Source organism: Eublepharis macularius, chromosome 4 (genome assembly GCF_028583425.1).
Source record: "Eublepharis macularius isolate TG4126 chromosome 4, MPM_Emac_v1.0, whole genome shotgun sequence".
In the NCBI taxonomy this organism is placed as follows: domain Eukaryota; kingdom Metazoa; phylum Chordata; class Lepidosauria; order Squamata; family Eublepharidae; genus Eublepharis; species Eublepharis macularius.
This window is the reverse complement of record NC_072793.1, coordinates 132,761,730-132,787,742: the sequence shown is the minus strand read 5'-3', so window position 1 is coordinate 132,787,742 and position 26,013 is coordinate 132,761,730. Positions and strand designations below refer to the sequence as shown.

The 26,013-nt window shown below is 40.7% G+C and overlaps 1 protein-coding gene across 1 annotated transcript in view; it reads left to right on the top strand.

Annotated features, from left to right (window-relative positions):
- ITPR1 (inositol 1,4,5-trisphosphate receptor type 1) overlaps positions 1-26,013 on the top strand; it is a 282,814-nt gene that overhangs the window by 84,497 nt on the left and 172,304 nt on the right. The window contains exon 4 of the mRNA XM_054975949.1: positions 18,978-19,093. Within this exon, the coding sequence (XP_054831924.1) occupies positions 18,978-19,093 (116 nt within the window). The remainder of the gene's footprint in view (positions 1-18,977; positions 19,094-26,013) is intronic.

The window sequence follows — 26,013 nt, the reverse complement described above, 5'->3', positions numbered from 1 at the left end:
GACGAGGCTTTAATTTTGTCCTCACACTGTGTATCAGCTGTAGTTTTCCTACTTCATGAGCTAAGAAGGAGTTCATGTACTCTAGAATGGTTTTGCATTGTCTGAACCCATTTTAATAGCTTCCCATTTATTTCAACCATTTCATACATTTATTGAATTGGAAGGCTTGGCAAACATTCCAGGGACTTCTGTGATAAGAAATCTTGCTGAAAAGATATTAGGTGATCATTATGATAATTCATTACTAGAAAATATGTTCCTTCTACACAGATCTTCCTATGTTTTTACTGTCTATATTACATTTAAAATTGAGTGAGAGAACTTTTCACACTGTAAAGTCATGTCTTAGATCAAGGACCCAGTGTAGTGTCCATGGGTACTGTTGCACTGGCCAGCAGCTTTCCTGGTGCTCGCCAAGTGTTTTTAGAAAGTTGGCAGGGCTAAGTGGAGCTTTTGCTCAGCAAAGCTTCTGATTGGCCACTGGAGATTTGATTGGCTGTGCAGATTTTAAAAAAAAACATTGATTTGGCAGCAGCTGCCACTACAGAACAAAGATCTGCTAAGAGGGTTTGTTAATTTCCTCTTTGCCTCTGGAAGGCTCTTGTCAGTTTCACCTCCCCTTCTAAGAGGCTAAGAGGAAATAAACCTGAGCAACAATCTCCCTGGCTCTGTAGAGAGGGGAAATTGACAAAGCTTTCCCATCTCTTTAAAAACTCTGTTTCCCAGCTAACAGTGCAACTCACTTCACGTGCTCCTCCTCATGTAATTCATCTCTTGTAGCTTAGCTCTCTGACTTGAGGGCGTTCTCCACCACCATTGGCTTTGGAAAGTAAATGGCAGAATGCCACTGAATACTAGTTTACAAGTGGGGAGCAACATTGGGGCAGGGCACCTATCTAAAGCCTTACTTTTGGACTTCTTAAAGGCATCTGATTTGCTGTCATGCAAAAAAGGTTGCTAGTCTAGATGGACCTTTGGACCAGTCTAGCAGGGATGACTTCTCCTCATGTGACTTTGAAAATATTTAGAGTTGGAACGCACTTCATGAGTAATCTAATTCTATTGGATTACCATATCCACATTTAAGACTATTGTTTATTGTCGGTTAGTCTTAAAGGTGCTACTCGACTCTGCATATTGCTTTGTATGCTTTGGGCACTGTTTTTTTATGTGGCAGTTCTCAGGTTAACAAAGCAGAGAGGGTAGTCCAGTAAAAGGCAGATGGTTTGCAAATTGTGCTGAGGTTGACCAGCTGCATTGGTTAGTCTCTAGTGACCAGAGGTGGGAGAAGCCATAATCAAATGCCAGCACACATGCTTTGCATGCACAAGATCCTCAAGGGTCTCAGGAAACAGTAATAACATCTGAGATGTTAGAGAGAGACCAGCGGTCTGAAAGGCAGGTTTATATATTTATATTCACCATATAATATAAAAGACATAGTAGTTGTGATAGCAAAAAAGTCTAAGAATATGTCTACAAAGTGTTGTCTTGCAAAACTATTCGGATGGTGCCACTGAATCATAGGCTGTCCTTACCAGGACACTGTGTATGTTCAGTGCCAATTTAATATACAAGATAGAATTTGGACTAGGAGATGCCAACTTGCCTGTACAGCCAGAATTTGAGGCAGTGAGGGAGGCTCAGTTTTGTCAGTCACAAATAATGTATGGGGAAATGTGAGAAACAAGATGCAAGCTAGAAACACAGCCATCCCAAAACAGAGACAACCTTAGCAAGCCTTCCTAACTCACAGAAGTAATGGTTAGAACCTTGCCTTGCCTGACTGCAGCAGAAACACATTTTTAAGAGGCACATGATAAATGAAACCGCTTGGTGAGTCACTTTATAGATTTGTAAAAGAGGCATAATTGCTTGCCTTTCAGAAATGTTGAGGCTTTAAATCAATGTTTGACAAGTTCTTTGTGGTCTTTATTACGTTGTATTACTGCCAATTACATAATGTATTGGGTTGCATTGAACACAGTCAGTGATGCAGGTTTCTGTTTTTTCTCCTGGGATGTTAACAGAGATGTAGTGCGTGTATTCTTGTGTCTCTCTCTGGTAATGACTATCAAAGAAAAATGTCGCCCTGATTGCAGGACAGCAGGGCAACATTTAGCACAATTATATTGGCTTGTGTTTATTTTCTAGACATCATCAAGGGAGGCAAACTAATGTGGTGGTGTGGCGAGAGTGTTGGATTAGGATCTGGGAGACCCAGGTTCAAATTCCTACTCTTCCATGGTGACTCACTAGGTGACCTTGGAACCAAACTTGTAACACATAAGAAATGTCTTTAAGTTAAAGCCTTTCAGTAGAAGAATACAACTAGATTTTTATAACAAAACACATTACTACTACTACTACCACCACCACCACCACCACATAAGTGTAACAGAGAGAATAAATCAAGTAATTAATTTTTTTGAATTCAGTTAAGTAATTGGTTGTTTCTTGGTTCCGCTTTGGGTAAAGTCCAACTTTCCAGGTCCACCAAATGCTGCAGTCATCTTGGTCATAGGAACAAACTGAAATTAGGCTTGCCATTCCCCTGCTGCTCCCCCAGCCCTGCTTATCTGGCTGGCAGGGGTGGGGAGAGAAACGGGGCAGCAGAGAAGCATGACCCACAGCTCCCCCTTTGCACCAGCAAATGACATCGTTTTCCAGTGCAACAGGGAAGCTATGGGTTGTGCTGGGGTCCAATTCATTAGAAATCACCCTTTTGGAGGCGATTTTTAATGAATTGTCTTCAGCTTCCCCCACCGTGCTGGAAAATACGACATTTTCTGGTGTGACAGGGGAGCGCACGAGCTTGTGTGCAATTTGCGCTCATGCGGTTCCAAATTTAGCCCCATGGAACCCGTAGAGAAAGAAGTTGTAACTGCATATGAACAAAAACAGTCAAACTGATAGTCAACTGTTAATGTTACTGGGGACTATTTAGATGAACAAAAAGGTCAGATTTTTAATATAACACATTTATGACTAATTTATATGATTTGTGGCTGACTTAATTTTCTACTTAAATAATTGCCTGCTAAGCAGCAAGGATGGGGCATAGTAGAGCTGTGTGAGAGCATGAATGCACAACAAGACGAATGCTCTGCGCTACTTGGGGTTAGGAAGGAATACAGTGAAGCAGCCTGATGAACAGCCACGAATGGGTCAATTGAACCACTCATCAAAAGCTTTCTGTTCGCAACTGGATATGACCCAAACTAGTGATGGATGAGCATCCCAAAATGTATAGCATGAGAGAAAGTCTAAGGACTATTGAGTTTTTCCTATAGAAAATTGAAAAATTCGGGGAAGCACTAAAACACACTCTGTTATGATTCTTCCCCCTTTTGGAGTGAGTGAAATGTTTAAAGCAAGTATCTACTAAAAATGAGTAGTATGAAATATTTTATATCAAATCACCTAAAGCTTTAGATAGTGATAATTCCTGTGTATACTGTAGTCACATACAACGTACTGTCTTTTTCAAGAAATTTAAATGTGAATATTGTTCGCAGCAATTCAAAAGCTATAATATGTTTAATGATTAATACATTATTAAACTGTACAGCATTGAAGCCACTGAACATTTTAACTTGTGTGAAGTACTCTACTCCCCCCGGCCCCTACACCCCTATGGCCTATGGGGGACCTGGCAACCCTAATTGGAATCCAGCCCTGCAAAAATAGCATGATTCCAGTAATAATATCTAGCTAAATTTAACCATCCTTTTGGTGGTGGAAAGTGCTGTCATAGCTAACTTACGGTGACCCCCTGCTGGGGTTTTCAAGGCAAGAGACTAACAGGTTGTTTGCCATTACCTGCTTCTGCAGCCCTGGTCATCCAATTATTAACCAATCCTGGTCCTGCTTAGCTTCTGAGATCTGAGGAGAATGAGCTTGCCTGGGTTATCCCGGTCGAAGTAACCCCCTCTTTACTCATAACTTTTCACATGCAATGTGTTTCTAGTTCCCTTATTCATGATTATAAAAGCTCATAAACTTTATTAAGCTCCCTAGCAACCAGACTTTTCCTTGGCTACTCAGTTGCATACACTGACTCCACCTTACTGGGCTAAACCAAGTAGCTCATGGGGGTTACACAGTTTTTTGCAAAAACCCAATGCAAAGATGTTCAGCACAAATTGAACAGACTGGGAGATCAACTGACATTTGACTGCCATCTTTGAACATGGTAAATTCAACTGTTGAACACAAATATGTAGCACCCCTACTATTAAAAACTTGAATGAGATGAGCCTTGAGAAAAACATTTCCCTCATTCTGAAAAACAGATGTTATTTTTTTCAATGCTCCCCAAAATTTCCTATTTTTTTTTCTACTGGAAAATAGAAGAGAAAGAAAAACTTGTAGGGGGAAATGTCCCCCCCTCAAATGTTTCCATCCCCCCCATCCCCCCACCAGCATCAAATTTCTAAAGCATCTTGCAGCCTGACACCTGCAGCTCAGGGCCAGATCAAGGGGGGCAGGGGGGGTAGCCTGCCCCCAGCGCCACCAAAGAGGGGGCACCAAGCGCGGCTGCCAGCCACTGGGAGTGCGCTAGAGCTGATGGCTTGCCACGTGGGAGGCTGAGCACAGGGTTGGGAGGCCCTTGCCTGCCCTGTTGACGGGGCAGCTGGCTTGCTGTGTGCACAGCACCTCCTAGCCCTGCACTCAGCCACCCGTGTGGCAAGCTGGCCGCCCCAGCGCATGCCCGTGCCGCTGCCAGCTCCACAGCACACCGTGCACTGGGGCGGGCAGCTTGCTGCGTGGGCAGCACGGGGCAGGCAAACCAAGTGGAGGGCCTCTTAGCCCTGTGCTCAGTCGCCCGTGCGGCAAGCCACCCGCCCCAGCGCATGCTCACGCTGACGCCAACTCCACGGCACACGGCACACGCTGGGGTGGCTGGCTTGCCGCACATGCGGCATGCATCCCGCCCTGTGTGATGACGTCACAGAAGTGCACCGGGCACTGGCCCTGCTGCAGCTAACTAGTGAGGTTATCTAGAAGAAACTTTTCACTTTCTTGCTTTATTTTTTATTACAGTACGCTTTTTGTTCTTTCAGTGGTTTAAAAAAAATAAAAAGGAGGCTTTGGGGAAGGAGCAAAGCAAGTATGCATTTTAACAATATGCTCACTTATTCATAGAGAATAATTATCATAGGAGGCTCCTTTATCTCTTCAACCAGTTGAAAAAGGTTTTTTGAACAACTTAATATAAATGGTTTTCTTTCGTAAATTAGCTACAGTGATTCTTGGACATAACTACGCAAGATTTTTTTTTAATGGTTGCTTTCATGGCTTTTATACCACAATGACCATGCATTGGAAAACAGGCAGTTTAAGTATAATTCTCAAAAGTACATTTGTATATTTGCTGAATATTTTGTACCTGCCTCTGAGCTCTGCTCTTGTATGGAAGTTGCCAGTAAAGCCAGGGGTATAGTAAGAATGGCTGAACTTTGGTCCAGTGTCTGTGAGAGGTTTCAGGCACTCGCCTAACCTAAACTGTGTTGGCTAAGCTGATCAACAGCACCTGCAAGTAGTTGCTGAGTTCTGGAGTGATTCGAACTTGGGAGACTGTCTCATAGAGGCTCTGTCTATTCTCCCTAGACGTTCTCATAGCCATAATGCTAATTAGCAGCTTGGCCCTGATCGGCTCTTGAGTTGCTGGGTGATGTGCTGAGTTCTAGAAAAGATAGCTTCTCAGCTTATTCAGTCCCTTCTCTATTCTTCCACCTTGATATGTCCCTATGCCAGACCAGCTGAACATGGAGAGGGCACGCATTTTACCAGATGGGTAAGATGAATGACAGATTGATCCCAGCCAGAGATGGTTAAGGTAGCAAGCGCTTAAGTTTTTAGATAGACAGATATTAGTTAGTAACAATAAAGTTTTCTTGTTTTGTGTCTGTTGCCTGTGTTTGAGTGCTTTATGCTTTGCAAAACTAATAAATATACTTTTAATTAAGTTGAGTCTTGAATTCATGACTTGGGTGTGGGTACACCCCCAAATGAACCCGAAGTTTCGAGAGCCAAGGCCTTGGGAAGGCAAAGTTCTCAATCTCACAAAGTAAAAAGGGAAGTGTGTCCTGCCTGACTGACTGCAGGAGTGGCTGTTGTCAGAACTCAGAGTAGGAGATTTGGAGCAGCTATCCATTCAACTATATTAATCACAAATACGACAAGACGAGGAAATTCGAGGAATAAAAATTAAGGACTATTCATACAAGGTCAGAGCATTTGCGGATGATATAATGTTAATTGTAGAGGACCCACTGGAGAACATGCCAAAAGTGATTGATAAGATTAAGGAGTTTGGAGACTTGGCAGGTTTCTATATTAACAAAAAGAAATCAAAGATACTATGTAAAAACATGACTAAGCAGAAACAACAATTGTTAATGGAAATAACGGACTGTGAAGTAACAAACAAGGTGAAATATTTGGGAATTGAACTGACTGCAAAGAACATAGACTTATTTAAAAACAATTATGAAAAACTATGGATTCAGATAGAGAGAGACTTGATTAAATGGAATAGGCTGAATCTGTTATGGTTGGGTAGGATTGCAGCAGTTAAGATGAATGTGTTACCAAGAGTAATGTTTTTGCTACAGACAATACCAATCATCAGAGACTCTAAACAATTTGAAAAATGGCAGAGGAAATTATCAGATTTTGTATGGGCAGGCAAGAAGCCTCGAGTGAAAATGAAAGTTTTACAAGATGCAAAGGAAAGAGGCGGAATGCAACTGCCCAATCTGAGACTTTATCACGATGCAATCTGCCTAGTGTGGCTGAAAGAGTGGATGACATTAAAGAACAAGAAATTATTAGCCCTAGAGGGATACAAAAAAATATTTGGATGGCACGCATACCTATGGCACGACAAAGTAAAGGTCAACTCGATGTTCCTGCATCATTTTATACGGAGAAGTCTATATACAATCTGGAAGAAGTACAGAATTTATCTACAAGAAGGAACTCCTTTGTGGGTAGTTCCATATGAGGTGATAGACCCGAGAGCTGTTGATAATGAACAACAATGTTTAACTTATAAAGAAATAACTAGAATTGAACTATCTAAACTCAGAATAAAGACGCAAGAGGAACTATCACCTCATTACGATTGGTTCCAGTATAGACAGATCAGAGACTTATATAATTCGGACTCTGTAAAGGGAGGTATACGAATAGAGAATTCGGAACTAGAGCAGACCCTTCTTAAAGAAGATAAGAAAAGAATATCTAAGGTATACCAAGTACTGTTGAAATGGTATACTGAGGATGAGACAGTTAAAACACAAATGGTGAAATGGGCTATAAATTTTAACAAAGAAATAACAATGGAGGCATGGGAATACTTGTGGAAGACTACAATGAAGATAACGACATGTACTAGCATTAAAGAGAACATTTACAAAATGATTTATCGTTGGTACATGACACCAAAGAAGATTGCGCTAGGGAATTTGAACATGTCTAATAAATGCTGGAAATGTAGGAAGCATGAGGGCTCCCTCTATCATATGTGGTGGTCGTGTGAGGTAGCTAGGCAGTACTGGGGGGAAATAATAAGGGAAATGAGTGAAATTTTACAATTTCAAATTAATAAGAACCCAGAACTCCTGCTACTAAACTTGGGAATGGAGGGAATTCCAGCCCATCATAGGACATTGATATTTTATATGACGGCAGCGGCTAGACTTTTGTATGCGCAAAAATGGAAAGTACAAGAAGTGCCAACCACTGAAGATTGGATTTATAAATTGCTGTATATGGCTGAAATGGACAAGATGACAAGAAAACTGAGAAATCTGGACTCAGGGCAGTTTAACACAGATTGGGAGAAGCTGAAACAATATTTGGAGAAGAAATGGGAGGTGGGAGGAAAACTGTGGCAGTTTGAGAACTACTGATGTATAATAAAGTGCAGAGGAGGGTGACTTTACCGGGGGGGAGATGAGATAAAAGCGAATCTATAAGCAGTTAGATTAATAGATGGATATATATATAGATATATGAAGGTTAACAAATAGAACTTTGATAGAAAATAATTAACTATAAGGATTAAATATAAGGATTGAGTAACCAATAATATTTTCTTTCTTTGGTAAGATCTGTATAATGCACCAAACTGAATGTCTAAGGATAAAGATGAGTCAAATTGATTGATTATATGATGAGAGTTATATTGAATTATATTGAATTATTATAAGAAGACAGCAATATATGGAGTATAAGTTAAATTGTTTGACTTAAATGAATGTATGATTTACATGGTTTATGGTTTATAGAAATATTTGAATTATAGAAATTGGGATAAATTGTTTATCCAAGATGGAAATAAGGACTTACAGTTTGGGTATAGAATATTAAAAATAGTTAAGGATGTACTGCTTAGAATAAAGGAGAATATATATTTGTTTTAGATAGAGGAATCAAATAGAAGTAAGGGAAAAGGGACAAGGGGTTGGAAAGCTGTTGGAAGTCAATAAAAGGGGGGGAAAGGGAGGGGGTTAGAAATGAAAAACTGGGGATAATTGAATGTAATGTAAAAATAATGGATTCTAACCCAATAAAAAAATTTTCAAAAAAAACACAACAACTATATTAATCATCTTCTACCAATCATCTTCTACCAATTGGGCCTGTCAGAATGTTCAAGATTCTCTCCAACTCCAAGCAAATGGGGGATCAGTTATTTATACAAAATACATATTATTTGGGGCAGCTTCCATGATTTAATCAGATTGCATAATTTTCCAGTTCCTTTGGACTTTGCTCATACTGGTTTTATTATCTTTTGGAGCAGAACAAGTTATATGAGCAACCATATATCTTAGACTATAACAGTGATTCCTTGAACCCAGCCCCTAATAAGATATGAGGTTGCGTCCTAATATAGCTGAACAAAACTTAGCAAGATGGACAATTGGCCAGTCTTTAGACAGTAATATAAAAGTTTAAACACTGTACAAACTGAAATGTGTGCCATATGTTCAGGTAATGCTTTTGCCTTCTGATTTGCCAAATTTCTTTATTAAAGTCCTGGAAGTGTCAGCAAATTGCTGGCAGAGAGTACAGTGATTTTTTTTCAGAGGTGCAGATTCTTTATGGCTTGCATGTTGATTATAATTAGCAATTCAAAATACCAGCCTGAAGTGTACCTTGAATTTTAGTCACAGCTGTCAATCTTTGTGAATAGTATTTATGTAAATTAAAAATAAAATTGTCTGGGAGGGAACACACCTCAATAAGTTAACCCCTCTTGCATTTGCTAATTCAGTCACTGTAGCATTTCTGTTGAATTATAGTACTAAAACTCCTGATACAATGAAATGGCTAATATTTAGCAATATGTTCTTATATTCCATCTTGCAACAATTGACATTTGTATATGTAACCGCATCAACCCAGATAGCACTTTATCGTTAGGTGCAGGTGAAAGTGTGAAAGTCATGAATTGTAAATCTGTTTTACAAATACAACTGAATTAACATTAAATAACAGTATAAATAACACTATTAAACAATTTTTAAATATTAGGAATAATTAAAACAGCCTCCACAGGCTTGGTAAACAGGAAAGATTCAGCTTGGCACCTCAAAGGTGGTGCCAAGCAATCATCCGTTGTAGAAAGATTAGTAGGGTGCAATCACAGAAAATAACTTTAAGTCAGAGTGCATCTCTGTCCGGCAGCACTGGAATGCAGTCTGAAAATCTGCAAAGTATCTCCAGTTGGAGGGCCTATATAGTGTCACAGTTACACTGTTGGACTAAGATTAGGAGTACCCAGGCTGAAACCACTCCTTAGCTCTGAAGCTCACTAAGTGACATTGGTCTACTCTCTTTCTGCCTAAGCACTGGAGTGTTGTGCCTCATACTCCTGTGCCCAGAAGAACTGAAAAGAATAAACTCCAACTGTCTGTTTCCTGGCATAGTTTATCCACTAGGGCAAACAAAGCCGTTTCAATCCCAAATCTAGTATATATGCCAGATTGAAGTTGGTCCAGATAATTTATATTATCTAGAAATTTCTAGAGTTAGGTTGCTGTCACCCAGTCAAGCACTTTGCCCCAAAAGGTAGATGCTCGTAACTGACCGACAGTTCAAAATATTGCTGGGGGGAATTCTTTAGGTGTGGTTTCATAGTACCTCCTTTAAAATGGTTGGGACTATTCCTTTGCTTAGTGAGGATGTCACTCCTGGACCCGGTTTGCTGTTTCCCCTCAGTTGTTCTCCTATGATGGACAAGCACCAAGCATACAGGCCATATAATTTATTCCACTGATTACCCTGTCAGCATCTTCAGAACATAACAACCAATAGTGATTCATTGCTAATGGAATGTCTTGCATTTGTATTGGGTTCATCCTGTGTGATTATGTGCACTGCCAAGTTGCAACTGATTTATGGTGATCCCAGAAAGGGGCTTTCATGGCAGATGAGAAGCAGGGGTGGTTTGCCATTGCCTTCCTCCATAGTGTCTTCCATGGTGGTTGCCCATCCAAATACTGATCTTACTTAGCTTCTGAGATCTGGTGAGATCAGGCTGTACTGTACTGCCTTCCCTCCCGGTTCAACCTGAAGCTAAGTCAAAGCAGGTTTGAGTGATTTTTATCTGACAAAATCTCAGTAAATGCCTCATAAAAGGCAGCCAAGGGTTTTAACATGTCAGCTGGTGCTCTATATTCAAGAGCCACAAACTTCGGGGCAGTTGTTGCCTGAAAAATTTTCGTTGCTGCCTTTAGTATTATCACCATCACAGACAAGGCCTTCAAATGAGCTCAGCTGAGCTCTTTATCTACTTGAGTTCTAGGCTGCTTCATCATGGTGATTTTGCTCCAGTTTGTTTTTTTTTAGCATTCACATAATGTCATCCCCTCATCATACACCCCCCCCCACCAGTCCAATTTACTGTGGTATACTGTGATTATTATTATTTTTTTGGGAAATATCACAGTCAAAACATGTCTGTATGGCTTACAGACTGGAAAGTACACATTTTGCACATTCTGCCACGTTGGCTTCGTTTTTCATGCTGCTTCCCCCCTACAATTGCAATTGTCCCAAACACTGGTGGGCTTTTTTCATTTTTTTCAATAAAAAGATTGGCAGTTATAGCACTATACTGATATAAAGTCTAAAAAATTAAAATTCTGTTGTGGAGATATGCACTACTCCTTATATCACTACAATAAAAGATGCCAGATAGCTACTTTACTTTTTTTTACATCTTACCCTTCAGGTATAAAAACTCCGTTTTCTTTCTGCCTCGACTACAGCTTTCCAACATAAGTGCATGGGCTGATTTAAAATTACCTGGTTTTTTTAAGTTTAAAAATGAACCTGAGAACTTAATCTCCTGCCTATTGCAACAGTTCGTAATTATTCTTTTGACACTCACTTGAGATATTTAAAAAAATGAGGAATAATAGTTCTGAAGAATTTAATGGTACTCTTGTACAGTGAATATAGTTATCTCCAATTGTCAGATTACATAGTAAGTGTGAAGGAACAGAGAAGGCAATTCAAGTCTGGTATCTAGAACATTCTGTGTAGGAGAAGGCCAAATAATTCAAACCTTTTCAGATGTTAAGTGATGAAGATGATGCATTTGGTGAGGGTTTAATATGAATGAGATTTAACCCTTGATAAGTAATATTGGCTGTATGATTGGCTTCTGTTCTGGTAATCTATTGCTGAGACCCCAGCAAGGTTTTATCCTTAGCCTTTCTGTTACCAACCTATTATTCTGTTGAAGCATTCAGAACTGGATGGCGGGCAAAATGGCATAATGGGCTAGATTAGCCCATTTGTTCCTCCTCGTAAGCCTGGTGTTATGCCTGATCTTGAACTAGGCTTTTTCTCCTTAATGGAATGTTGTACTGTTCCTCTCTTGTATACTAAAACAACAGTGGTCCTGAAATTTATTATGCAACTGTATGTAATACTGCATTATCTGTTGCATTACATAACAACAAGCTGAAGTTTAATTTCTGCATAATTGCAAAGAAGCACTTGGAACAGCTGTTCTATTTTTTGCATTTCTGGCAGCTAGTAGTTCTAATAGTTACTTGTAGCATGCAGTTTGAAAGAGCTTGATTTAATTTTTGCATTATCAGTTGCCTAGCAACTGATGAGGGGAAAATTAGATGCAGTTCGTTCTGATTATTAAGTCCCCCCCCCCCAACACAAGCAGTTGTATCCAATTGTGGTTTCACAAATTGTTAGTGTAAATAGAATCTCAAAATTTAGTAAAACAGTTTTATTGAAAACCATCTCTGCACCAAGTTACTATTTATGAAGTTTTCTGTCACAAAGGAAATGTTAGTAGTTGGCAACTGGCAGCCTACAGTCTACAAGCAGAAAGAAGGTCAGCGTATCACTTGTTACTTATCTGTATGCTCTCCGTTTTGTCAGATAGAGTTGCCAGCTCCAGGTTGGGAAATTCTTGGAGTTTTTGGTAGGGAACCTGAAGAGGGGAGGGTTTGGGGAGGGGAGGGACCTCAGCAAGATTTAATCCCATACACTCCACCCTCCAAAGCACCCATTTTCTCCAGGGGGACTGATTTCTGTGGCCTGGAGATCAGTCATAATTCCGAGAGCTCTCAAGCCACCACCTGGAGGTTTGCAACCCTATTGCCAGACCACATAAATTGTTAAATTCCCTAAGCCTGCACAGTACCTGTTCTAGGAAAAAGATTAACAGGCATAGCAGGGCAACCAGTGGAAGTCCAGAGGGGGTACAGTTGGGTGAACATGTGATATTACTTCTGGAGAAAACCCAGAAGTGATGTCACACCTCTCTAGGAATAGCCAGAAACTCCCTGGTTTTACCGTAGAGCTTCTGGTGATTCCTTGAGGGGTGTGACATCACTTCTGCCCCCCCCCAAGTGACATCATGCCATTGCTAATAGCTCAATTTTCAAATACTATTTTTCTTCCAATACCTGCAGAAGCGTCAGCAGGAAACAGGAACTAGATACAGTTCCAGTGGGAACTATATCTAGGAACAAGGAAGGAAAACGCAAAACTGGAGAAAATATATAGGTCTTTTGATATACTAGCCAATATCTATAGTTTCCTCTCTTCCATACTGAAAAGCATCCTGCTAAAGTGGCTGCTGTAATCCTTGTGGCCACCGAAGACCAAAATAGCATTGATGATGTTGTTACTGCAGCATAGTGGTTAAGTGGTTGGGTTGTAAGTCAACATTCTGCTTGTTCAGATCCTACTGCTGCCATGACTTAATCAGGTGCTGCCCTTGGGTAAGTCACTCCTCTCAGCCATAGCTCCCCAGCTGTATTGTGGGGATAGTAATAACACTGACTAGGTTTGCCACTCTGAGTAGGCACTAATCTGTCTAGAAGAGTGATATATAAGCACTGTTTCATTGTTATTGCTGTGAAGGAAGGCAAAGTGAAGATTATCCTGAACAAATGCCTCTGCATATGGTAGTGCAGAAATTAGCTTATTGCCCCAGCATTTCAACCCAGTAGAATGCAAAGCTGTATTTGATGTTTGGATTACCTCACTCTCATAGAATCATAGACCTGGAAGAGACCCAAAGAGTCATCTAGTGCCACCCCCTATCTAATGTAGGACATTCAGCATTATACCCTCCCCTACTCCTCGAGTGACCTCTGTTCAATGCCCAGAGGAAGGTAAGAAACCTCTAGGATCCCTGGCCAATATGGTCTGGAGTACAACTCATTTCTGTCCCCAAAGTGGTGATCAGCCACAAGAGGGCTTTCCTGTTCTCCTTCTCACAGTCTGCCTAAGTTCATACTAAGTCACAGAATCAGCATTGCTGATAGATGGCCATCTTGCCTCTGCTTAAAAACCTCCAAAGAAGGAAGGCCCACTACCTCTGTCAGGAAGTTCTTGCTAATGTTGAGCCAAAACTTTTTTTAATTTTAACCCATTTAATTTTAACCCAGTGGTTCTAGTTCGACCCTCTGAAGCAACAGAAAGTAACTCTGCTCCATCCTCTGTGTTATAGCCATTCAAAGACCTTATCATGTTATTCATTCACATGAATAGACGCTGTCACTGCCTTATTTTTTAACTACTTCTACAGTGGCTGACAACTACCACTAAACAATAAAACAGGTTAAAAAATAAAAAGAAATATGAAAATTAATTAGATCTGCTAGTTTCTGTGAGGAGGGAGTTCATACCACCACACAGATGAAATGGGTACCACAGGCAGTGGTTTGGGGAGGGTTCCAAGCAAACCGATGTGGGGGAGAGTTCAGTGTTTCACCTCTCCTTACAGTATGGGAGTTGGTCTCTCAAATGCCTGGGTCCCAGTCTGTTTAGGCCTTGTACGTAATAATCAGGTCTTGAATGGAAGCCATTTGGCAGGCAGTATAGGTTTTGGAAAGCTGGTAATAAATGTCCCCGATATCTTGTACCAGTTTCAATCTCAGTATAGCATTTTGAGTCATAAGGCTTCCAAACAGTTTACAAAGTCAGCACTGTCTAGACTGCATTTCAGTAGACATCTGACCTGAGATTATGGCTAGATTATGCCTCTCAGGCAAGGGTCACAGCTAGTGCACCAGCTGAAAGCTCACTAAAGGTTGTCATGTCTTATGGAGGAGATGTGCCTCTCCATCTGAAGGCACAAATTTAATAGCACCTCGCAAGGTATGAACCTGTTTTAAAGGCAAGTGTAATCTCATCCAGGACAGGTTGAATCTGCAATCCATGAGGGGCTTTATTGACAACCAACAGTAGGAGAAATGGAACTGAGTATCATAAGCATAATGATAAATCCAGAGAGAGCCTTTCTGGATTCCTGTGGATGTTGAACTGTTGTTGAAAAGCTGTATTGATTTATATGTATTAATTTATTTATACTCCACTTTCCTCTCCAGTGGAAACCAAAAGTGGCTTACAACATTGCTCTCCCCTCCTCTGTTTTATCCTCACAACAAGCTCTCTGGGAGCTAGGTAAGGTTGATAGAGTGTGACTAGCTTAAGGTCACCAAGTGACTTTCCATAGCAGAGAGAGGCTTTGAGCCTGTTCTCTCAGATCCTAGGCTGACCCTCTAGCCACTACTCTATGTTGACTCTCAGAGCCAAGCTAGATGTGATGGCATCCCTGGGTTGGACCCAAAGATGCTGCCAGCATTTTAAAGCCTAACATGAGTGATTCCACAGTGCAGCAGGACCGGGGGCTTCTTCCCACCTCTTCAAGTGCTGAAACAGCCCCCCCCCCCCGGTGTTTTTAAGTTTGGCAGCACTGAGCTTTAAAATGGTAGTGGCATCTCCCCTTTCATCTGACACCAGAGCATCTGCTCTCCGTTTTTTCTCTTAGACACAAATGTACAGTTATTCCAGCTGCTTGAAAAGGCAATTCACATTGTTATTTTATTTATTTTAACTATAAACCATAATCCCACCCCCCCAACGTAACAATTCAAACAATAAATAAATCCCAGGCAATCATTAGAAAGCATAACCGCCAATTTAAAAACTTATAATTAGGGGTGTGTGCTTCAGGTGTCTGATTAGGGTAAAATACCCAAATCGGACCCTATTTGTAAAGATTTGGGATTCCCAAATCAAAGCTTCTACGAAGCATTCGAGTTGCTTCAGAAGCTTTTGGGCAACTTTAAAGGGCCCCATGCAAGCAGCAGTTCCATTTAAAGTATCAGCTGTTAGGTGGCTGGGGGAGTCCCCCCTCCACTGCCTAATAGCGGATAGTATAAAGTGTCCTGCCTTTGCAAGCTGGCAGGGCTATTTAAATTATCAGCTGGCAGGCGGCGGGGGTGGGGGATCCCACCCAGCTGCCTGACAGCTGATAGTTTAAAGGGACTTGCCATTTGCAAGCGGCAGGGCCCTTTAAACAGCCCAACCCCATAGCCCTAGCCCCCACGCCCAGCCCCAGCCCCCCACTTACCTCTGATGTTTGGGGCGGGCAGTGAAGGCACCATTTGAGGGGTGGAAAGGGCTCTTTTTGGCTTCCTCTGCTCTAGGCCCGCAGGGCAGGGCAGAAGCCTGCAAAGGGCCCTCCTGCCCCTCAAATGGCAGCCACAGCTGCCATTTGAGGGGTAGAAAGGGCCCTTTTAGGCTTCCTCCACTGCCCTGCTGGCCCACAGGACAGCAGAGGAGGCTGCAAAGGGTCCTCCCACCCTCAAACAACAGCTGTGGCTGCAGGAGGGCCCTTTGCAGCCTCCTCCGCTTTGAGTAAACCCAAAGCAGGAAACCCAAATATTTTCAGGCTGCACACTCCTACTTATAATGCAATTCACTCTTAAGGAAGAAAGTTTTTTGAGAGCCTGAATCTTGATTATAATAAACTGTATCATAAACTATATTATAATAAACTCTCATAGTTTTGGAGTTGCCAATGTTGCCTTGGTTCAAGTAATGCCTTTTGAATTGAATTCAAAGTACTGTGAGCTAATGCTATGTCTTTGTAAACTTTTATTTGTTTATCCTCTGTCATTGTTTATGGAAATGTCCTTGATATTGTATAAAAATGTCCTTGGTACCGATTGTACTAATCTCACACGATGTAATCTGCCTTGAGTCTCAGTGAGAAAGGCGGACTATAAATACATAAATAAATATTCACTCATGCAGTGGATTTCCCCCCACTTTTCCCATTGCAGCCCCTTGCAATGGGCTATTCTTGGGGGTTGAGTGACCTATGAGATACGGCGTAGGGCCTTGTAGTAGAAAGAGAGAAGTGGTGGAAAACTTTCTCCTCACTTTCAAGGGCAGAAATACCTTCCATTTTGCAGAAGGGGTAGTTTGGCTCAAAGTCCTTGTTTTCATTGGCTGGTGTTTGGCTTGACAAATGTTTGCAATCTTTCAGTAGTTTAAGAAGGAATGTATTGGTTACATTTTCTGAGGTAACACAACAGCATACCTTCCAGAGTGCTTGAGTTAAAAACACAGAAGTGTTAAAGCTCTCCTTGACGACTTCTGTTAAAAAGATTTCCAGACAAAGATGGACATTTCATCACTGATTGTTGTACCAGGATGCTTGCTGTGTTAACTCCTGCCAATAAAGGTATTTTTTGGTTACTGGAGTGTTTGAGGCATTGTTTGAACTCCAGTCTAGCAGCCAGAAATTGCATACCTTGAAAGTAATCCATTAAAAAGCCATCCAAGTGAAACACATGAGTAACTTTACAAAGCAATTATTTAGGCTGGGAAAAATGGCACTCAGACATAGGTTAACAAATGTATAAACTGTCTCTGCTTTAGTTATTACTCTGGCTAGGATCTACTTCATATCAGTTAATAGTTCAGGCACAGCCCACCTCCACAACAGCTATAACTGCTGTATAACACAACCCTGTAGAGTGTTTTCCCTCTCTAGGCAATTCGTTGCACCAGTTATGAAGAAAATTCTCTGCAGAAAACCCCTTTGTCATCAGTGCGCTTGGCAAAGATCTGCAAGATTTTAAAACATCTTCCTTCCATTAATTAAGTCTGGCATATTGAGGGCCTATTCAAATATAGTTACAGTTCAGACATTGGGCTTTTATAGCCAATCACAGTAGATGAGGTGAGGGGAAAGGGTTTGCATAAATACTCAGGTTTAGATTTGTTTTCACAAGAGTGCTAGTGCATGTTTCCACTGAATCTCTAGAGAACTCCTGCTGATCATCCACAGGATTTTACAGAATAGTACAGAGTCCAGTAGCACCTTTAAGACTAAGCAACTTTATTGTAGCATAGCTTTCGAGAACCACAGCTCTCTTCGTCGGATGCTACAATAAAGTTGGTTAGTCTTAAAGGTGCTACTGGACTCCTTACTATTTTGCAACTACAGATCAAACACAGCTAACTCCTCAGGATTTTATAGAGAGTCCCTCACAAAGGTATTATGCGCTTTCCCCTTCCAATGAAAGCATACTGTTATTGACCTGATTATACACCAAATTCCTACAGAAGTGAGAACCAAAGTCAGTCTTAACCAAAGCAGAAAAAGCTTTATTTTGTCTATTGACTGAAGAGCGTAAACAAGTCAGGAGATGTAAGAAAGAAGAAGCATAAGGCTAGCTACTAGTGAACTGAAACTTTGTGAAAAGGATAAATCCTTACAGCATCTTCCACACCTAGTAACCCATGCGAAGCAAAAGAGGAACATAATCTGTAATGAATGGTCTCAGAGAGATCAAACAATAGTTCTCATGCTCTGAAAATGACATCCAAGATAGTGAACTGCGAACACAATTGTTTTGTATTCAGATGTTTCATACTCTAAAATGGACTTCTGCCATGATGTTACATTTTTATGTATTTTTGAGGTTGTTTTTATTTCAGGTTGCTAGCCGAACAATGTAAATTCATCAAGTTCTCTTGCATCTTCTTTTTGACATAATTGTTTACGTTTCTGGATATCAGTTTTCAATTAGAAGGAATTGGCTGATTGCAAAGGCTGGTTGTGGTATTGCTTCTTATCTACTTAACTTTGTCATGTTGATTACTTTCTGTGCTGTTTATTTTCCTTCCATGTCCTGTGATATTGTTCTTTCTGGAAGATGCTGTCTGTAGTTTCTGCCTAGTTCATAAGTTAATGGAGGTTCCTAGGATTTTTAAAAAACGCCTTTCCTTATTCTATTCCTATGTGACTCTATAGTCCTTTTCCAGCAGATCCCCAGGTATCTCTTCAATATTGCAAAACCAGCTCTTCCCTAAGCTGCAGTATGGAAATCAGTATATCATGTGAGCTTTGCAAATAATTCCAGTAAAAATGGTCCCAATAGAACATGGCAGAAGACTATCTTCTTGCCATAAATTGAAACCAGTATTTTCTGCCCACCTGGCACTGGCAAAAAGCTATCTTAAATTTGTTCTCAGAACATGATTTTATATCATGTCTATGTTGTGACTCTAAGTGCCTTCCTAAATTTTCAGATTAGCATTCAGTATGGAAAGTAAAATTATGGATAATAATGAATTACTAAACCAGTTTCTGTTTTTGTTGTGTATCTTTGTAGATTGCCTCTTTAAATTATGCCCTATGAACCGCTACTCTGCACAGAAGCAGTTTTGGAAAGCTGCAAAGCCAGGAGCAAACAGCACAACTGATGCAGTGTTGCTCAACAAACTGCATGTGAGTATGAAGACTAGTTTTTAAAACTGTAGCATGTGATATTTTCAAATAACTTCCTAAAGCTTTGTTTCACTCTGGACTGAGTGCAGAAAACACATGGGTTAAATGAGAAGTGTGACTTTACATTGTATGACATTTTAGAAACAGTGGCTAGAGACATGAAGGCTTATCTGAGTGCTATTTTTTATGTCATGGATTCATTGGATGAGCTTGGCTATTCCCCCTCTGCCTTGGTGGTAGAGAGTGCCATCAAGTCAGAGCTGACTTATGGCAACCTCTGGTGGGGTTTTCATGGCAGGAGGCTAACGAAGGTGGTTTGCCTGCCTCTGCAACCCTGGCCTTTGCCTTAATTTCTGGGAAATAGAGGATTAGGAATGATAATATCTTCTGGGAATAATAGTAGCTGTGATGGACTCAGCTTCAGATGCTGAGATTGCCAGAGAGTAAGGGTATGATTGACATGTTCCCCCACCCCCCATGTGGCTAGCCTGAAATGGCAGGTGGGAATGGAATGTTGAGGGGGCTGGGAGTTGGAGAGTGAACTGCAGAGTGAAAGGGGGTTGAAGCCTGGCTTTTGACCAGAGAGGGTCAGCCAGAGAATCCTCTGTGAGAGGAAGTAATGTTTATGAAGCACTTTTAGTCTTTGGACTAAAGCGGGGGGAAAACAGCACTAACTCCTGCTTAGACTTGAGAGATCTGGGAATTATTGTGGGCCAAGGAAGTTGGTAGAAAGGAGTCTCCCCTTCAGTGCCAGGAAAAGGGTTATAGCTCATAACTGTAATGCCTGCCCAGTATTTAGGAAGGGTTTGTCTCAGTGGAGCACCCTAAGGTCTGGAGAGGAGGGAAAGTTGTGTGTTTGTGTGTAAAAAGTGAAACATTTGTGAAGCAGTGCCAACCTCTCCAAGAAACCAAATGTTTTATGCCTCACACCAGTGACGCTGCTGTACAAAAACCTTTCTGTTACTTCAGTTCAAACACCTACCTACCTGCCTTCTGACTTCACCTACTGTAAATAAACCTTCTGTTACATTTTGAACCTCCCCAAGCCTTGTGTGCCAGTTTCTGCTTAAGAGAAGCACAAACCTCTGATCTGTCCCCTATTAAGACTTGGCTGGGTAACCATTCCATTTTTAATATTCCTTAAGGGTGGGACAAGAAAGATAGTTGAAGCTACACGTCAACCACACTACCAGAGGCTTCCCAGCCCAGTATACAGCTTCATAGGCTTAAAGAGGAGAAGTTTTACCTCAGGGTAGGGGAAGGTCAGCCCAAGCCTGAGTTTGGCGTGGGTTTGTGGCATAGCCTGCTTCAGAGTTGTTGCCAATCATAGCAAAGCTCTTTCAGATTTATAAAATGTTAAATAAAAATTGGCAGGGTTGCCAGCATGTTACCCAGAGATCTCCTTTGTACCTTTAATATCCCTGATATAGTGGGAGATGAAGCAGTTTCTTTTGCTAATTCTTCCACCAGTCCTATTGTCTTTTCTCTTCTCTGCATGCTGTGCTATACATCTGGAGTCTTGCCTTTACAGCATGTATGGAAGGATAATAGGGTTGTGTCATCCTTTGTTAGAGGTGAAAAAACAAGTTTGTCGCAACAGCTCTACTGCCAGCAGAACAGAAGAGAGACCCTCACTAAGAGAAGCAAAAGGAAACACAAAGAGCTGGATAAGGAAAGAAGAGAGTGGAGGATTTATGCTTCTCTTATCTCACTCTGGGGTAACCCATCCCAGCCTCCTAGCACATGCCAAATCCAGAATCTTCACATACATCAAATAAAATACCTCACAGTATTGACTTCAGCTGGATTTTTCTGTTAGTCCTCTGTCCTGCAGCAATTTCCAGATGGTAATTAAGGACACCCACCACAATCTGTTTCAATTGGATAAATTTTAGTAAGCCTGGGAATTTATACTCTCTGGATTCAGGCCTCAATTCCGGATTAAGGCCTGGTTTGGGACAGTAATGGCCTTGCTTGCCTTGACTGACCTTCCCCAGGAGAGTAACAGAAGAGTACATCCCTGTTGAATCTCCAGGACCTCTCAGCAGCTTTTGATACCATCGGCCATGGTATCCTCCTGGAGAAGCGGGGCTGGGCTGGGAGAAGGGGGCACTGTGCTTTGGTGGTTCTGCTCTTACTTGACCAGCTGATTCCAGGAAGTATCCTGGGGCTGTTGCTTGACCCTGTGGAATTTATACTATGGGATCCCACAGGGTTCCATTTTATTCCTCATGCTATTTAACAGCTACACAAAACCACTGGGAGAGATCATGCAGAAATTTGGAGTGAGATGCCACCAATAAGCAGATGACATCTAGCTCTGTTTCTCCTTAACAGATACACCAGGTGGGTCTGTGGAAGTTCTGAACAGATGGATGAGGGCTAATAAACTGAAGCTCAGTCCAGACAAGACTGAGATGCTGTTGATCAGTGGAGAAGCTGTTCTGGGATTGTGGAGCTAGACTGTCCTGGAGGGGGGTTGCACTCTCTCTGAAGAGCAGCTTCATAGCTTGGGGGTGTTATTGGATCCTGGCCTACGGTTAGAGATTCAGGTCTCCTCTGTGGCTGGTTTGCTTGCTATATCTGTTCTTCAGAAAATGTGATCTGGCCACAGTGATCTGTGCTCTGATCACATTCATGTTCAGTTGCTGTAATGCACTCTATGTGGAGCTGCCTTTCAAAAAGGTTCAGAAGCTCCAACTGGTTCAAAATGTGATGGCCAGGCTACTGTCAGGGGTTGGTTAGGGATCATAGCAGCCCTGTGCTGAAAGATCTGCAGTGGTTACCCATCTGTTTCTGGGCACAATTCACAGTGCTGGTTTTACCTTTAAGAACCTTAAGGGCTTTGGGACAGGATACCTAAAGGACCATCTCCTCCCATACTGTACACCCAACAAAATAAGATCTGCTTCTCATGCCCTGTTCTTTATGTCCCTGCCTTCGGAGGTGAAGCAAATGGCGATTAAAGACAGGGCAGTTTCTGTGGTGGCACCTCACCTTTAGGAACATCCTCCCCCTTAAGGCTAACCTAGTGCTTAATTTGCTTTTTTTAGGCTTCAGGCTAAAGCACATCGTTTAACCCAGGCTTTTGTTTTGAAATTTTACCCTACCAGGGTTTTAATAGTCTGCTTCTATTTATAGATAGGTTTTATGCCACTTACATATTAATGACTTGTGTTTTAATATATTTTGGTTTTTAATTATAAGCTGACTCAACAGGACTCTAAAGAGGAACATAGAAATATCCTAAATAAATTAATAAAATATCACTGCCTGAAAAATGTCTTGATCCTCTGTAAAACCTTGCACGCATACACCCCAAGAAGAATGTTTCATTCAATGGAAATTTATTTTAAAAACATGTATGCTGGATGGACAGGGCTCCCAACATCAACCAAAGAGGTGGCCAAGCTCTCATGAGAGGAAGGAATCTTATAAGAGTTAGGAAAGATTTATGGGGCGTGTAAAAGTTGTTGTACTGTTTTTAAAGAGACATAAGAGGGGTGATAGCAAAGAAGAAATAGGAAAAACTGGTAGGAGGAAGCCAAACTAGCTTCCTTCTCTAAATGTGAAAATTTCTTACTGTACCCTACTTTACACAAGGAAAAGTGACCAGGACACCCAAATTCTGACCAGCTAGTAATCCATAACATTCTTAAGAGGAGAGAGGGAGGAGCCCTTGATAAGTTTCTGCAAATATTACATGATAGGGAGCTTTGAAATAAAACAAGATGCACTCTTGACACAAGCATCTTTAATAGAAATCAAGCAGATGTGCAAACCTTGGTTTATGTAGTATTCTGCAAGCAGTCACTCTGCAGACCACATTGAATGTGCCTGGGATTTGCTTTTTAAAGAAGTTAGACAGATAGTTTCTCTTTAGTATTGCTTTCTGTTCCAGCCCAACTATTTTCTTATTATACAAATATGCTGCTGGATGACCCAACAGATGAGAATTTTGGGGGGGGGAAATCTATTTACAGTAGATTGGGAAGAGAACTTGAATAAGCTATATATCTACATTCTTAAAAAATAGCATTTAAATGAAGGCCAAATCCTTTTTAAATTACTATACAGTTGTGATTTAGAGTTGATTGAAATATATACTAAAATTTTCATATAAAGCCCAGAAAGCGACGAAAACTCTTCCTCTACTTTGTACAGGGTTCTTTTAAAGATCAAACAACAGTACATTTTACAGTTATAATCTTTATTATACTGTACTGCTAGAAAGGGTTCTTTCTAAGAAAGCAGATATTAAACCCGTTACTACTTTGTCCTTAATCTGTTATTTTCTTTTTAAATGGAATTTTATTAGAGTTTTAGAACTAGATAAAAAACATACAAACAAAAAAGAAAAAAAGATTTAAAAAGGGAAATAGAAAAATAGGAGGGAAAGCGAAAAATATATACATATATAAATAGGAATACATACCAATTTTCTATTTGAAAAGGTCTAACAATATTACATATTATATACTAATTCTAAAGTTACCTTAAGTAACTACTTTTCCTTTCCATCCTTACTCTGTTATTTTGGATGATCCTTGACATATCCTGCCCCCTATAAAAGTCCACACTTGTGTCTCTCTGACAGCTTGAGAGGCTTCAATATTAAGTATATTTGAAATTGAGAGCAGTTTCAATAATTATTGTTGGGTGGGGGGAGGTGTCAGTTGTTCGCATGGAGGTAAGTTAAAAAGAATGAACAGGTTGGTGGAATACCTTGAATCCCAACCAGTGTTTCATATGGCCCTATTTATTTATTTTATATTTATATACTACCTTTCTGAAATAAGCTCAAAGTGGTTTCCGAAGAATAATTAAGACTAAGAATGCTTAAGTGCTTACCATTTGACTCATGTAGTGTTTGCCAGTTGCAAACAGGGAGCTGATTTTTTTTCATTAATTGGTGTAATGGTTGTTGATGTATTCGTGGCTGTTTGACAGATTTTTTTCACTGCATTCCTTTCTAACAATGCAATACAGCACAATTTGTTTTTTGTGCATGCATGTTCTCATTTTGCCCAGTTGAATTCTGCTACTCCCCATCCTCGTCTTGCTCACCTGTCAATTGGCTTAAATAGACAATTAAGTCAACCACAAGTCATATCAATCAGTCATGGTTTGAATCAACAGCATCTTTGTGCGTGTGGAGTTTTGTAAAAGCCCAACACAAACCTGTTCAGTAGGCATTCACAGTTGTTTGGAACAGGCCAATCATTGTTTGGCTGAGTGATCAGGTAACGTCTGAGCAACATCTTTGAACAAGGTAAGTTCAGTTGTCTAACACATTCATGGTGAAATTTGTAGCATTCCTAATTAAAACCAATATCTTCAAAACCATTAAAAGAGCCAGCAAAGAAGTATTTTCAGTCAACGGCCCATCTAAAAAGCTCTGCTTTGTATTACTTTCTGAACTGCAAAAGGTAAGATGTGGCCCTGCCATCTTTTGGTAGCCCGTTCCATAGGGATGAAGTTTCTGCAGAAAACTTTCTTGCCCTGCCAGAGAGCATTTTAAAGAGGGAACAGAAAGCAGACCCTGGCACAAGGATCATAAGGCCAGCCTGTGCTCATCTGTGGGGGTGAGCTGGCCTTCAAGTATGTGGGCCCTAAGCTTTAAAAATCAAAACCAGCACCTTGAATTGAACCTGGAAACAAATTGGTAACAAGTGCAGTCAATTGATTGCTGGGATATGGCTAGTCTGGTTGACTCCTGTCAACAAATGTGCTGCTGCATGTTCTGTACCAATTGTAGTTTCCAAATTCTCTTCAAGGCTACCCTGCATAGAGTGCACTGCAGTAATCTGGCATTGAGGTTACAGTAGCAGACATCAGCATGGCGTGGTCAGCTGTATCCAAAAAAGGATGCAGTTTTCAAGCCAGGTGTAATTCAAAAAGAGTTTCCTAGCAACAGCACTGTCCTGCATCTCTTATTTGCATGGGGTCCAAGAGCACTCCCTCAATTTCTAACTGAATCTTCTAGTGCTAAGGGCATTCTGGCCAAAGTGCAATGAAATGAATGGTAAAGTTCAAACAACAGATTTCTTCCACTCTCGAGATTTTTTTTGGAATAGGAATCTGAGCAGACCACATGCCACCAGAATTTTAAATATTTTTCTTCTTGTCAGCTACCATCATAGAACCTCCCCCCCCCCAAAAAAAACCATGCTGAGTATGAAAAGCAGGTTGAGTTTCACCCAAGAATTGTTCAAGGGAAACTAAGGAAGAAAGATATGTGTGTATTACTTAAGCAGTTTACCTCAATATTTCATTTTTTGTTAAATCCCTGAAATGATACATAAATGTTCGTTTTTTAAAAAACACTCAGAAGAACTAGTTGGGATAAGTGCTGGCCGGAAAAACTTCTGGGCTGCTGATGTGCAAACCTTGGGATTACAGACAATAGTTGTAATATTTCCTAAGAACTGAAAATTCTTGTAATATGTTTTCACTGGGCAGTCTCTGATAGAGTAAGACTGCTGAGTTAATTTGAACTCATTCTTGAGAATTCATGGCAAAGCTTGAAAACTTGAAAGCTAGTTTCCTTTCTGACTCCTCTTGTATCAAGTGATTTGGGGTAATCTTTAAGGAAACATTTGCTTACAGTATTTAATCACTTGCATTTTTGGCCTGTGTGTTCACTGATGGAATTTAGGATCTACTGCTTTAGATCAACCCATGCTAAGGGTCAGGTTATTTTAAGCTAATGCCATTTAAGGGATTTAGGAATCTGGGACACTTGACTCTTTTTGAGCCAGCATAAAAAATCAGTGCTCGTTTTGGAAAGCTGACACCTAGTGTTCATTACATAGAAAGCTCATTGCTCTGATTAGAGAGATGAAGAGAGATGCATTAATATTTTTAATTCCAGTCTGCCTTTTATTTTGAATGTCTATGTCTTGCTAGCTTGGCAGAGT